General features: G+C 60.2%; 1 protein-coding gene across 1 annotated transcript; it reads right to left on the bottom strand.

Moving 5' to 3' along the window:
* Positions 1 to 4,887: 4,887 nt before the first annotated feature.
* Positions 4,888 to 13,637, bottom strand: C29H2orf42 (chromosome 29 C2orf42 homolog). Its single transcript, XM_086628151.1, is given in 16 exon segments — positions 4,888 to 5,018; positions 5,021 to 5,094; positions 6,046 to 6,131; positions 6,134 to 6,211; positions 6,300 to 6,355; positions 6,358 to 6,399; positions 7,190 to 7,297; positions 8,300 to 8,404; positions 9,542 to 9,646; positions 10,662 to 10,769; positions 11,309 to 11,386; positions 11,389 to 11,439; positions 11,442 to 11,649; positions 11,651 to 11,849; positions 11,851 to 12,146; positions 13,611 to 13,637. Coding segments are annotated over 15 exon segments (1,713 nt in total). The 5' UTR covers positions 12,135 to 12,146; positions 13,611 to 13,637.
* Positions 13,638 to 14,447: the final 810 nt, after the last annotated feature.

Below are 14,447 nucleotides of genomic sequence, written 5' to 3'. Positions count from 1 at the left end.
CCCACTGGGTTTTAAAAGAGAGAAAAATCAAAACCACGAGGGATTTTATTTTATTTTCAAGCAGCCAAAACTTGCCAACATCTGATGGATTCACACCGACCCGTGGCTTGGATGCCTTTAGTGTCTGTATGCCTGATTCCCGGCATCCAGCCTTGGGCATGCAAGCTCGAAACCCCCTAGGCTTTGAAACAAAAAGAGGATAAAAAAGCAAAAAAAAAAAAGCAAACCACGGAGAAAAAAGAAAGCAGAATATCAGCACTTCGAGGCCGGTGGCTCCAGTAGGTTTGCCAAGAGCCTCCTTCGTCCTCTCGCCACGGCAATCCCACCGGAGCCACGGACCTTCCTACCTTGGAGCAGGGAAGGGAGACGTCAGACGTCGGGAAAGCACCGTTGGGGTTTCACCGGGAGGTCGGAGATGAGTTTTGGTTGGCGTTCAGCTCGACTGAGCCTTAAGGTTTCAACTCGGTGTAAATAGTTGTTTTGGTGTTGTTTTTCCAGAATTGTGCCTTTTTGCGTTTGAGTTTTGCCCCTTTGTTTTTTTCCTTTCCGTCGCCGACGCGAACCGAGAATTCTCGGATCTTTGCACTGGTGGGACGTGCTCGTCTCCAGCCCGAGGGCGAAGAGGAACGGGAAACGGGAACCCCCCGAACGCTGCACTAACCCGAGCGGGCTGGAAATCCGGCGGGTGATTCCCGGCGAGCGGTCGGAACCATCGCCGACGGCTTTCGGTCTCCTCCGGGTCCCCCCTCTCCTCCTCCTTGACTCCGTCGGTCGAGGTGCCTGGCGGCTGTGCCAGCCTTTTCCTGGAATTCACTGATCCACCAGCATTCCTAAAAAAATAAGCTGCAGGAAGGACATTTTTTAATAGATGGGGATTTAAAAAAACGGGAGCGGGAGGAGCCGCTCGCGCACTCCGCGTCTACGACGGAGCGTTGCGCAGCCAGACGTGAGTCGAAAACAGGCTTTTTTGGGTTTGTTTGGGGTTTTTTTATCCTTTTTTTCCTTGCAGAAGGCAAGGGCTCCATCCGAAACCCCCCGGAGCCGCCCGCCGCTCCGAAAAGCCGCGAGCTTTGTTTCATCCTGCTTAATTTATCCAAACCAGAACCATCTAGGCCTCGTCGGGTTTGTTGTTGTGGGTTTTGGTTTTTTAATTTGCCCTTTTTCCATCTTTTTTTTTGGGGGGTTGGGGTTTTTTTTTTTCTTTTCCCAGGAAGCGAACCCGCTCCGGCGTCAGCTTCGGTTTGCGACTGTCGTGACGGGAGAACCGGGTTCTGTTTCCAGCCGTTGGGTTCCTGCTGTAAATATCCCGGCGTCGTTCCCGATCCCGCGGCGAGACCAGCGGATGGTGCTTTTTCTTACCGTTTATTACCGCAGGTTGTTTTTTTGTTTGTTTGTTTTTTAGAAATTACCCGTTTTAGGAGACTTTTCACCCCGTACGTGGATCCTTGTGTATCGTTCGACTGTTAGAAAAATAAATTATTTCAGTAATGAAAAAAAAAGCCTCGGGAAACGAGCGGGAGGCTCCTGGGGATGTCACCCAAAGAGGGGGATGGTGGCAAAGGTGGGGGGGGGGAACACCCCCAGGCAGGCAGAGCCCAGCAGTGTGGGGACCCCATCCTGCACCCCAAATCCTGCATCCCCCACCCACCATTGGGCCCTGTATGGTACTGGGTGGGAGGTGGGGGGGGGCTGCTCCCGGGGGGGTCCCCCCATCCCGCTGTGCCCCAGCTGGGGGAAGACAGTGGGGTCCCAGTGTTTCTGGGGGTCCCCAGGGCTGGGATGTGGTTTTCTTGGGATGGGGGTGATGGTCACCCATGGGGGGTCAGGGGTGGGGAGCAGAACACGGACAAAAAGCAAATACCCCCCCCCCCTCCCCAAGAAGGGAGGCTGGGGCAGGGGAATGAGCTGGAATGAGCAGCTGAGGCTGTTGCCAACATGGGCAGCAGGGTGGGCACGGGGGCGGGTGTGTGATAGCCTGTGGTGAAGGGCTGTCACCCAGGAGCACCCACAGGTGCTCCTCCAGGCTGGCACCATGGTTGCTGCGTGCCCGTCCCATGCTTGTGCATCCTGCCTGCCCCATGTTCCTGTGCCACCCCACACGTCCTGTGCCCCTTCACAAGCCCCTTTGCCAACCTGCATGTCCCCTGTGCCACCCTGCGAGCCCCAGGCTGCTCTGTCCCCACGTCACCTGGTGCATCCCATGTCCTACCACCTCCAGTAACCCCAAGGCCACTTCATGTGCTACCTAAGTTGCCCCAAAAACCTCATGCTACCCAATATGCCTCAGGTCCCAGTGCCACCCCATAGGTGGGCAGGGCTGGTGGGTGCCCGTCCCTGCTTGTGCACCCTGCCTGCCTCGTGTCCCCATGCGACCCCATGTCTCCCAGATCCTTTTGCCACCTCCTGTACCTCCAAAGCCACCCTGGGTGCCACCTCACATGCCCCAGGTCTCCATGCCACCCCACTGTCCCAAATCCCTGTACCACAGCGTTGTCAGGGACATCCCAGTGGGCCACATGCCCATGGTGTCCTTGAGGACACCTCCACCACAGTAACAGCAGTGGCTGGAGATGCCTTTGCCCCTTCTCCTGCATCTGCGTCTTCACCCATGACTCCAGCAGTGGGTGGGGGGATTAGGGGAGACAGCCCACAGGAACTGGGGGACTGATGCCACTCATTCCCCGCAGCTGCCCCGCTCTGTGCTGCCCTCGCACTGGCTGCCTCTTGCTGCTTCATTACCTGGGGCTTAATTTTCTGCCTCCTCCCTCTGGCACAGAACTGGGGGGGGCAGTGTTGGACCAGCAGCACAGGTTGGGTTGGAAGGGACCTCAAAGATCATCCAGTTCCAACCCCCCTGCCACGGGCAGGGACACCCTCCACTACACCAGGTTGCCCAAAGCCTCGTCCAACCTGGCCTTGAGCACTTCCAGGGACGGGGCAGCCACAGCTTCTCTGGGCAACCTGTGCCAGTGCCTCACCACCCTCAAGAGGGAAGAATTTCTGCCTTAGATCTCATGGAAATCTCCCCTCTTCCAGTTTAAAGCCATCGCCCCGTGTCCTGTCACCCCACCCCTTGTCCAAAGCCCCTCTCCAGCTTTCCTGGAGCCCCCTTAGGTACTGGAAGGTGCTGGAAGGTCTCCCCGGAGCCTTCTCCAGCTGAACAGCCCCAACTCTCCCAGCCTGTCTCCATACAGAGGTGCTCCAGCCCTTGGATCATCTCCGTGGCCTCCTGGCCCCACTCCAACAGCTCCGTGTCTCTTCTGCTGTTGGGGACCCCAGAGCTGAAGGCAGCACTGCAGGGGGGTCTCAGGAGAGCAGAGCAGAGGGGCAGAATCCCCTCCCTCGCCCTCCTGCCCCGCTGCTCTGGGTGCAGCCCAGGCACGGTGGCTCTCTGGGCTGCCAGCGCATGGTGCCAGCTCATGGTGAGCTTCTCATCACCCAGCACCCTCAAGTCCTTCTCCTCAGGGCTGCGCTCCATCCATTTTCCACCAGCCTGTACTTGTGCCTGGCACTGCCCTGACTCACATGCAGGACCCTGCCAGGCGTGGGGAGGGGGCACTTACCTTGAGGCAGGCGGGGGTGGTGTGGAGGTGCCGGGTGGCATCGGGGAGGAGGCGGACGCGGGGCACTGCCTGGTGCGCTGACAGGGTGGATAGGGATAGCACCCCACAGCAGCAGGGGGGCTGGCCCTGCCGCCCGCTCCCTGGTGTCCCCAGTGCCCACCATCCTCAGGGTAACCCCATGCCTGGAGCCCTCCTGTGACCAGTGACCCCATGCCATGTCCCCCATAACCAGTGTCCCTTATATCCAAGGTCCCCAGTGCCCCTTCTACCAGGTGTCCCCTACACCCCATGTCCCTGATGCCCCCCAGATCCCGTTTGCCCCACCCCGTGTCCCCAGCACCCCCCATGCCCACACCCTCCCACTCCAGCCAAATCCCCCACCATGTCTGGAGTTTCTGGTGCCCCCCATGCCCAGTGTCCCCCATACCTGCTGTCCCCTGTGACCCCCCCTACATGGGGTCCCCATACTGTGACCCCAGAGCCCCCATGCCCCTATCCCCTCCCAACTCCCCCATGTCCAGGGCCCCTATGCCCCAACCGTGTCCCCTGAACCAGTGCCCCCCATGGCCATGGTCTGTGCCCACCCCCAAACTCCATGGGGGGTGCTCAGGGAAGGTGATGGGGGGGGGGCTGCCTGTGGCTGGAGGCCCTTCCTTTCTCCCCTAGGCAGCAGGTGACGCCCTGGGCAGGGGGCTGCCTTGGGCTGCCCTAGGGAGGGGGTTCCTGGATGGGCCCCCTCAGCCCCAGTGCTGCCTGGGGTGGGGGTCCTGGATGCCCCCCCCCCCCCCTCCCACAGCAACCCCGTGTTGCTGTTTCAGGTGGTCCCTCAGCTCTGCTGGAGGGTGGGTGGGTGGCAGGGGGCTGTGCTGCTGGGGGGGCTGTGTCCCCCCTACCCCAGGACCTGGTGCAGCTCCTGCAGCTGCTGGGATGGAGCTGGGGAGCGCAGGTCAGGACTCTCGGTGCCCCTTTGGGGGTGGGGGGCACCTTCCCCTTTGGGGTGGCTGGACCTGCACTCTGGGCACCCCCAAGTTCCCCCTGGTTGACCCCCCCAACCCCCAGCTGTGGCTCTTCTCTGAAGCCCCCACTTCAACTGTGGGCTGGGGTGTGGTGTGAGCCCCCCCTGCCCAGGGGGGTTCCCAGGGTGCCACCCCTACCTTTGCCCCCCACCCCAGAGTGGGTGCAGGGAGGCTCAGGGCACCCAGTGAGGAGGGGGATGTTTATTTTCCAGGTGCTTCCGGAAGCCGAGCTGGGTGCTGGAACAGCAGCGACGGTCGCGGCAGAGTGGGGGCTGCGTGTGACCCCCCCCCCAGGGCTGGGTGGGGGCTCAAGGGAAGGTGATTGTGGTGAGCGGGGCGAGCTCCAGCGCTGGCTCCACGGCGGTGGGGGGCCGGTGGTCGGGGCTGGGCTGGTGGCCACCGTGGTGGCCGTACTGGAACTTGATGCGCAGCTCCCCATGCGGGCCTGGGGGAGGATGTTTGGGATCCACGTCGATGATGAAGGGGGGGGCTCCTTCTGGGTGGGGGACGTTTTCCTGGGGGGGGAAGGAGAGGGAGAGAGTGGGCGCAGGCTCCCCCTGCCATGGTTTGAAGTCCCCTGGGGTGGTTGTGGGACTCCCCCTTAACTCCTGGGTGGGTTTAAGTCCCCTTTTTGGTGCCAGGTTCATGGTCCCATGGTGGGCGGGGGGGTGGTCGGGAGGGGCCTCTCAGTTCTGTGCCATTTTGTGTTTAATTGTGGGTGTTTTGGGGGTATTTTGGTTTGGGTGGGGCTGGCGAGTGGTCAGGAAACATCTCAGATGTTTGAGATTCTTTTTTTTTGGGAAGGTGGAGGCTGGGCAGTGGCATCCAAGCTGTGGCTGGGAGGGTGTCCCCTCAGATCGGTGCCCCCCTTTTGGGGGGCCCCCCCTGTGGTTGCAGGGGGTCTGGGGTGGGTGGGGTCCTTTGGACTCCAGATCCCCCCGAGGTGGGGCTCTGGGGCAGAGGGAACCCCTTTGGCTTCAGGCCCCCTGAGGTGGGGGTCTTGAGGGGGAGACCCTCATGACTGGAGCCCCCTATGATTTGTGGGAACGAGCTGGGGGGGGCTTAGCACTGGGGACCCCCCAGGAGGCCCTTTGCTGCTGGGACTGACCTCCCAGTGGGACGGAAGGGGGAAAGGAGTCCTTCTTGCTGGGACCCCCCCAGTCCCAGGCAAGAAGGAACAATGCAGAACTGTGGGAGAAGAGGGGGGGATCAGGGGGTGGCCCTGGCCCCCCCACTCATTAGTGTCCCCCCCCCCACCCCATGATCTGCAACTCATGCTCCAGCTTCTGGCAGGGGGCTTGGGCCGATGCTTCCATAGTGGGGTGGGAGAGTCTCTCTGGAGGGGGAACGAGCTCACCCAGAGCTTGGAGCTCCTCAGCCAGGGCAGCAGAGGCTGGGCTGCCAGCTACAGTGGGTTTGGGGGGGTCTGTCCCCCCAGGGTAGGCTGGGGGCTGAGTCTGCTCCACTTACCCACTTTGAGGAAGGTCTTGAGCTCCAGGGGCCGGATGGCCGCTGCTTCTCGGGGGCCGTAGGCCTCAGCGATGCTCTCCACACCTCCACCTTGGGGCACCTGAAGAGCTCGTAGGTGCCATCCCGGTTTCTGGACAAGCTGCTCGTGATCTCCAGCGGCAGCTGCCAGCAAAGATGGGAGCACCATGGTGAGGGGCTGGGTTAAGGGGCAGTGGTGGGTTGGGGGGGCTGCCTCCCTTCCCCTCCTTACCTCGGGCGTATCGAAGATCTGCTTGACCTGCAGGACGTTGGTGATGTGCCAGGTGATTTGGAGAAGGTGCCCAGGGGCAGGGCATCCTTGCGGACAAAAGCTGCAGAGGGACAGGGCAGTGAGCAGGGGGATAAGGTTCACTCTCTGCTTTATGATGGAATCATCAAATGGTTTGGGTTGGAAGGGACCTTCAGTTCATCTCATTCCACCCCCTGCCATGGGCAGGGACAACCCTCCACTACACCAGTGCCCAAGCCTCATCCAGCCTGGCCTTGAACACTTCCAGAGATGGGGCAGCCACAACTTCTCTGGCCAACCTGCTCCAGTGCCTCAACCACCCTCAGAGGGAAGAATTTCTGCCTTAGATCCCATGGAAATCTCCCCTCTGTCAGTTTAAAGCCATTGACCCAAGCCCCTTTTTTTCTTCCTTTCCTTCTCCTTTTTTTTCTCTTTGGCCTCGGCTCTCGCTCCAGCCCGCGGCTCTGCCCTGGGAGGCAGCCCCAGCTCCTGAGTGCTGGGCTTTGTCCTTGCTGGTGGCCTCTTTCCAGCACTCCGTTAAGAGCCGTTAACACGTGCATCTTAACTGGTGCTGGACTTGAGCGAGTGGCTTTGTGTCTGCTTGTGCTGGTGCTGAGCTGGGGGTGGAGGGGGCACAAATGGAGCTGGTGGTGGTCCTGAGCCCCGCAGCAGCAGAGGCAGCGCCTGTGCTACTCCTGCAGCACTGACACAGCGTTTAAATCTGCCAAGAGCCCCTGAACGTGGGCTTAGGCCTGGCTCTAACACCTCCACGCTGAGGATCCTTTTTCTTGCTGCTGCTGCTGGGATTTTCCCCCCAAATACAGCCTGTCTTCACGGGCAGGCAAAGGGTTTCCCATCTGTTTATCCCTCACCTGTAGTGGAGTTGGGCAGCCTCTTCTTTGTGCTGCCGCTGGAGATCCTCTGCTGCAGTGCGTCGAAGAACGCCTGAGGGATGTGGAACACCAGCGGCTCGGGCTTGCCTGTGGTGGGCATGAACAAAATGACAGGGGTGAGGGGGAGGAGAGGTGGTGTGGGCGGGCTGGGGGAAAGGGGTGCTGGGGCTGTGCTGTCCAAGCAGATCCACCCTGTCCTGCTCTGCTCTGCTCTCGTGAGAACCCCCCCTGCATGCTGCATTCAGCTCTGGGGTCCCCAAAAAGACGACTGGAGCTGCTGGAGCAGGGCCAGAGGAGGCCACCGAGATGATGGGAGGGCTGTAGCACCTCTGCTCTGGAGACAGGCTGCGAGAGTTTGGGCTGTTCAGCCTGGAGAAGAGAGGCTTCGGGGAGACCTTCCAGCACCTTCCAGTACCTAAAGGGGCTCCAAGAAAGCTGGAGAGGGGCTTTGGACAAGGTGGAGTGACAGGACACGGGGCAATGGCTTTACACTGACAGAGGGTGATGGAGGATGGGCCAGAGGTGTGCCCACCTCCCTGCACGAGTCCCTTGCTGCTCGTTTGCTGGGGAAACGGAGTGGTGCAGGTGACAGTAGCGCCCCTCCCAGGTATTACAGCCTCAGCCATCAGCAACGGGGAGCACCCCGGCCCCACACCCGAGCAGAGCTCTGCCTCTGGGGGATGTGGGGGGCCGAGGCAGCGGAACACTCCAAGAGCCACGGGAGGAGACTGAATCTCTCCCTTTCTGAGATCCATGCCACGTGAGCACCTCACTTTACTCTCACCTCTTCTCCGTGGCCCAGGCAGTTTGAACTCAAGCCTCGACAACTCTTGGGGCATTTCTCCCTTCCCCAGCACAAACACCAGCACCAGCTGGCTGATGACATTAAGTCCATGTTCAGGAAACAAACCGAAGCAGATAAAAACTTCCCCAGGCAAAATAACGTTTGCTCCAGGCCAGGGAAGCACATGCCTCCCTTGGGGCTGGCAGTTACTTAATGCTGCCAAGAGCTCGGCCACCTAATGACGAGGCAGTGCTGGGAGCGGAGCTGTGCCCGAAGGCTCTCCCGAGGCATTCCCAAAGCTTTACCTTCAAACTGGTAATGCATGGTTTTGATGGATGCGTTCGTGACACTGGCCAGCCAGTCCTGGAAGGAGAGAGTCACCTGCGACTCGTCCAGCACCTGGTTACAGCCTAGAAGAAACAGGAGAGAAATCAGAACCTGCATCAGCACACATGAATTCCAAGCCCAATGGCAGGAGAAACAACCAAGCCCGGGCTCCACCAGCTGCCCCTGCCTTGGCACCTCGCTCCCAGGGGCTTGGAAATGTGGGATGGCTTCAACAGCAGCTCTCTGCTTTCAAAACCCCCGTTGCTCCCAGTAAGAGCCACCGCCTCGGCACCACGGTGTAATTACGCTGTCTCACCGGGGACCCTCACTCCTCACCTCACCCCCCCCCTCCCCAGAGCACCGACACTCCCCAGGGTGTGGGGAAACCTGTCTCAGGGAAAGGGGAAACAGAAGGGACTTGTACCACTTTCTAGCTCAAAAGTAAAACTAGGAGAACAAAAGCTCCAAACCAAGGCTCCTACCCGCGTGAGGAGCTCCAAAGTCACTGGGAAAACACACAGGTTTTCAGGGTGTTGGCCTGACCCTTCCCTCTCCAAACATCGTATATAAACACCCAGTGTCTGCCAGAGACACCAGTTGTTACACAGGTGCCCACCACGTTTCCCCGAGGTGGCCGGGGTCACCGAGACCCCATCTCCATTACAGCTGGCACACTCCCCACGCTCGGCCAGATGCCAGACGGTGCTTCGAGCCAGGATTTGCCACCAGAAACCTCAGCTGCTCTGGCTCTGGCTCTGTTCCCCCCGGCAGCTCTGGACATCAAGGGATGCTGCAAACACCCAGCAGCGAAAAAGCACTGGAAACCAGCTCACAGCTTTGCCTCACCCAGTTCACTCCCTTTGAACCAGGAGATACTGGATAACACCTTCCCATGTTATAACTGAATATTCAGTACGGAATAACCACTGGCCCCACTATGAGCCAACTCCTTCAACGCTTCCTGCACAAAGAAATCCACCACAGAGCCACCCTGGGAGGCCACCAGCATCATCCTCCTCTTCTCTTCGACCACACCGACAGCCAGCCACAGCGACACCAGCACACCCCCAGCTACAACACGACACCATGCGCTGCCACCACACCGAGGTGCCCGGGCCGATTTTCTGCCTCCTCGAACGGGCGACGGGCAGCGCGCGCTCAGCCGGCCCCTCCGCAGCGGTCAGGGCAGCAGGAACCTGGTGCGCGTGGCCCAGGCTCACCTTGTCTCTTCAGGGAGGAGGCGACGGGTGGCTTCCTCAGGCTGCTTCTCCTGGGGTTGCTGGGAGCTGCGTCCTGAGCCCGGAGAGGGCTGCTCGCCCGTGGCCCTGCGGGGTCATTCGGAGAAGTGTCAGTGCACAAGTGCCAGGGGTCTGCGGGCACCCCCCCGGGCACCCCCACCCCAGGCAAGGCGGGTGGGACGGAGAACGGCCTCTCTCCTTTTGCAGCCTCACATAACCCCTCGACAATCTCAAATCTTCATGTTCCTCTTGTTTTCCCTTTCTTAGGAGCTACAAAGCCCAGGTGGCCTTCTCCAAAGCTACACTGGGGTTCCGTAACGGCCCATCGGTCAGTACCAGAGGTCTCCTCCGCTGTCCCTGTTATCCTTTGCTAACAGGTTATGTCTCCCTGTGTTCTTGTTTGTCACCTCCCAGTTTCCTTGGTATCCCCTTTTGCACTGGAAAGGTCCCTGACTATTGGATGACCTCGATGAAGCAGATATTTCACCTTCAGCATAACTTTACAGCCTTATTTACTGAATTCCAGACGACTCATCCACCGTTTTTACTTCCACTTCTGACAAGGATGCTCAAGAAGAAGCCACCAAAGGAAAATATTTATTGGGTTTTTTTTTTCAGCTGAAGAACTAATTGCATCTGCTCTTTTTGAACAACTAGGTAGCTTTTTCACCCTTCTTGTGATTGCTCCTGTTTCATAGCCTCTCCACATTTCATGATTACTTCCCCTGTTCTCGTGGCATACAGTCTGTCCACGTTTCAATCCGTAACACAAACACCTGCATTCGCCACAGGCCAACGTCTTTGAAAAACCCAAGAAAAACTGTTTTTCTCTATTTCTACAGGGATTTTCTTACAGCACATTGTGGTGGCGAGCTGCCACCACAGCTCCTTCCACCTTAACATCGCTACATGATCACTAAAAGACCCGCTCGGACTCGGGGCAGGAGCACGCTGGCACCCAGAGCCTCTCCCAACGCTCCCACTGGCACCGGCCGTGGCACGTGGCCGCCTGCACGCCCAGCAGGTCGTGGCAGGGCTGTCGTGCCAACTGGGCAGCGGCTTTTGGCTTCGGACCATGTCCGCCCTGGCCCACAGAGCTCACCGGGCGTCACGTCCTTCTTCCTCCTCTTGGCCTTGGCAGCAGCCGCCTCCCCCCCGCCCGTGGATCCGGGGCCGCTGACCAACGGCGGGACCAAGCTCCCTTTCAGACCTAAGGGAAACAAGGCTCTGTCCTTAAAAACGTCTCGACCACGCGCAGCAGTACGGCGGGGACACAGGAGTCTCACGTGTCCCTCCCCATACTGGTATTTGCCCCCTGAGACCTCCCAGCACACCCCAAAGGCCTCAGAGAAACCCCGAAGTCCCCCCAGTCGTAGAGACACGCTTCTTGCGGGGAAAACATTGAGGCGAGTGGTGATTCTAATTCACTCACTTCACCCAGGCTGCTCTCCTCAGGGCAGCTTTTCACCTTTGGGTGCCTAAAGACAGGGTGGGATTATGCAGGTGCACCTATCGGGTGCACAACCCCCCCAGGGACTGAACCCCAGAGGCTGCCCAGGAGGAATTGCTCCCCACAAATGGGAGGGGGCAGGAAATGAAGCCCAATTAACGAAGGACAGGGAGGAGATGTTAGGGCAGCTCTCGCATGCAGCAAAGCGAGACAGCTGCCAGGCCACGAGTGGGGGGCACCAGCCCAACACGGCCCCTCAACGCCCCCAAAACCCTCTGCATGCCACCCCCACCACCTACTGCCGGAGTCGTAGGCGAGGAAGTCGGCGAACTCCTGCGCCAGGCTCTCGTCGCTGGCGAAGGCGCAGATGCAGGCGAAAAGTGAATGCAGCGCGGCGGCGGCGGCGGCTCTCCTCGGCCAGGCCGCCCTTGCCAGGCTTCAGAGCCTGGCAGGAGCAGGAGAACCTGTGCTCCGCCAGCGTCTTCGTGCTCATCTTCTGGGCGAAGGAGGCATGCAGGTAGCCGAGGCTGTGCTTCTGGCTGGCCTTGCACTTCACCACCAAGATGTTCTTGGTGACGCGCTGCACCAGCGGCCCCGTGGGCTCAGTCGCCAGCTGCCATATGGTTTGTTTGGTTTGGCGGTGAGGCCTGCATGGAGTTGAGCACTGAGCTTTTCAGGGTGAGCGGGGTGGCCTCCGTTTGGCAGTTCAGGGCCAGTTTGACGTGCTGGCACTGGTTCTCCACCACGCCTTGCGCCGTGGCTTTCAGACACGACGGCACATAGCAGCGGCCGGAGCTGAGCTGCGTGATGATGGTCCCGTCCACCGTCTGGATGGCCGTCTGAAACCCCCAGTTCAACAAAGCACCGGTAATCCGGTCCCCGGTCCCTCTGCCGCACCGAATAAACCTGTAGGTCGGAACCGGTGATGATCTTGACGGCGTCGACGCTGGGCTGCTTGCGCGTGCCGTAGCGGAAGACGGTCCCGCAGTTCTTGTTCTTGCAGCTCAGGCCTCGGGTGCCGTTGTAAGTGCCACAGCGGGGGCATTTCCGGATGCCCCGGAGCGTGGCCTTCCCCAGGTCGGACAGGAAGGAGGGGACTTTGGTCCTCACTGACGCCGGCTCCATCCTCTGGGAAGCCTGGAAAGGCAAGATCGGGAGGGGAGTTAACAGCCTGGGGAGGCAGACAGGACAGGAGGGACAGCGGGGACACAGCGCTCTGCTGGCGGCACCTACAGGGCCCCCTGCAAGTGGTGGCCGTCCTCAGCCCCAGCAGCAGCGGAGATGGCGGGCGAAAGAGAGAGGGGGAAACGACCGGCTGCCCGGTCCTGGCAGGACAGGCAGGGGTCCCTGCCGGTCACCGTGCTGCACTGGCCGCTTCGGCTTCTTCCTTGCAAAATGACACGCAGGTGTGACACAACACACGGCCAGCAGCACCTCTTCACGGAGTGACAAGTGCCACCCCGGAAAGCACCAGACCACGGCGCCCACCCTCTGCTATTTCCTGGGCTTGGCTGCGCAGGAGGAAAATGAGGCTAAACAAGAGCTTTGGTGCAGGTGGGTGCTCATGGCTGGCACCATGGGGTCACAGTGCTCTGCTACGGCCCCCCCGCTCCTGCCACCGCCTCGTGCTGAGCCGTCAGCTTCTTGGTGGGGAAGTTTTCCCCTGGGGGGTCTCCTGACAGAGCAAAAGTTAAATAAAGGATGCGAGATGTAAACAAATCCGGGCGGCTGGCCTGCTTCCGCGCTCTGCCGCCTTCGCCGGGGGACACGCGGAGAAGGGGCACAAAGAGCTCACCAAAGCCACTCTGAGCGACACCGAAGCAGGAATCACACTCCAAGAGGAAGATGATGTGAGAGAAAATCCCAGCGGACGGGACAGAAACGAGGTGATTCCCCCAAATCCTGCCTGTTCAGGTTTCTGCACCAGGCTGGTGGCTGAGGAACAAGAAAGCGACTCCAGCGAGTCACCCTGGTGCTTGGAGGAGCCACTGGCTCTGAAGCTCCACCATTTCTCCCCTAACAGCCACGTTTTCCCCTTCCTGCCCTGTCTCCACACGCGGCCAAGACTTCATGCCAGCCTTCGTGCCCAGCGAGGACGGGGGGTGAGAGACGGAGAAACCGGAGAGGGGAAAGGGATGTTTTGTCACTGGTGGAGCTGCAACGTAGAATCACAGACTGGTTTGGGTTGGAAGGGACCTTCAAGATCATCTAGTTCCAACCCCCCTGCCATGGGCAGGGACACCCTCACTACACCAGGTTGCTCAAAGCCTCATCCAACCTGGCCTTGAACACTTCCAGGGATGGGGCATCTATAACTTCTCTGGGCAACCTGCTCCAGTGCCTCACCACCCTCAGAGGGAAGAATTTCTGCCTTAGATCCCATGGAAACCTCCCGTCTTCCAGTTCAAATCCATCGCCCGTGTCCTGTCGCTCCCCGCCCTTGCAAAAAGGCCGGGCGCTCCACCCGAGGGGGCCCGGGGGCGGCGCAGGCCCCGCCATGAGGGACAGGCCGGGCCGGGCCCGCCGGAGGCGGTGGGCGCAGGACCGAGGCATCCCGCGGGGCCGCGCACCGGAGCGGGGCCTCCCCTCAGCCCCGCTCACCTCACGACCGGGCCCCGGGCGGCTCCTGCGGCGACCCGCGGCCGCGGGCGGGAACACGGGACCCGCCCCCCACCCCGCCCTCATCCGCCCCGCGCCGCTTCCCAGCATCCTCTCCTCCTCCCGACGTCACTTCCTGTCCCGCGAGCGCGGCGCTCCCACACTCCCCACCGCCCCTTACCTGGCGGCAGCGCGCGCCCCCCACCGCTCCCCGCCGCGGGACCGCTCAGCGCCCCGCCCGTCCCTTCGCGCCTATTGGCCCGCCGGCTCCACGTGACGCGCCGCGGGGACCGCTGGGAGATGGAGTCCGCGGAGGCGCCGCAACGCGCATGCGCATTGGTACCAGCCCCCGCGCGCGCTCGCGGCAAAAATTGACCCATTTCGGCTTTTTTATCCCCCAAATTCCACGAGAAACCGCTCCCCTCCCGCCCGCTTTGGCCCGGCGAGGGCGAGAGCCGGCCGCGGGGCCACGGACTGAGAAAAAAGAGCACACAACGAGCTTCGCGTTTGTTTTTTCTTCCCTTATTTTGGGGGTTTTCCCCTTTTTTTCTTTTTTTTTTTGATTTTTTTCCAAGGCTGGTCAAGAGGTAGGACAAAAAAGGTCAGTTTTGGCCTCTAAACATGGCAAAAGAGTGTGTGTGGGTTTGCAGAGGTCAGGTCACTTGGGTGAAACGCACTCCCAGCACGACCTGGGATTTTGGGGGAAGTTTTATACAATTATTTCAAAACATTAGAGGATGAACTTTGGATTCCAAGACCACTGGAGCGTGTATTTGATATCCACATGCAAAAAAAAGGGAAAAAAAGGAAGATCTGAGGCATAAGTCACGTCGAAGGACT

Source organism: Tauraco erythrolophus, chromosome 29 (assembly GCF_009769465.1).
Source record: "Tauraco erythrolophus isolate bTauEry1 chromosome 29, bTauEry1.pri, whole genome shotgun sequence".
NCBI classification, from domain to species: Eukaryota; Metazoa; Chordata; class Aves; order Musophagiformes; family Musophagidae; genus Tauraco; species Tauraco erythrolophus.
This window is presented reverse-complemented; position numbering and strand designations above follow the sequence as displayed.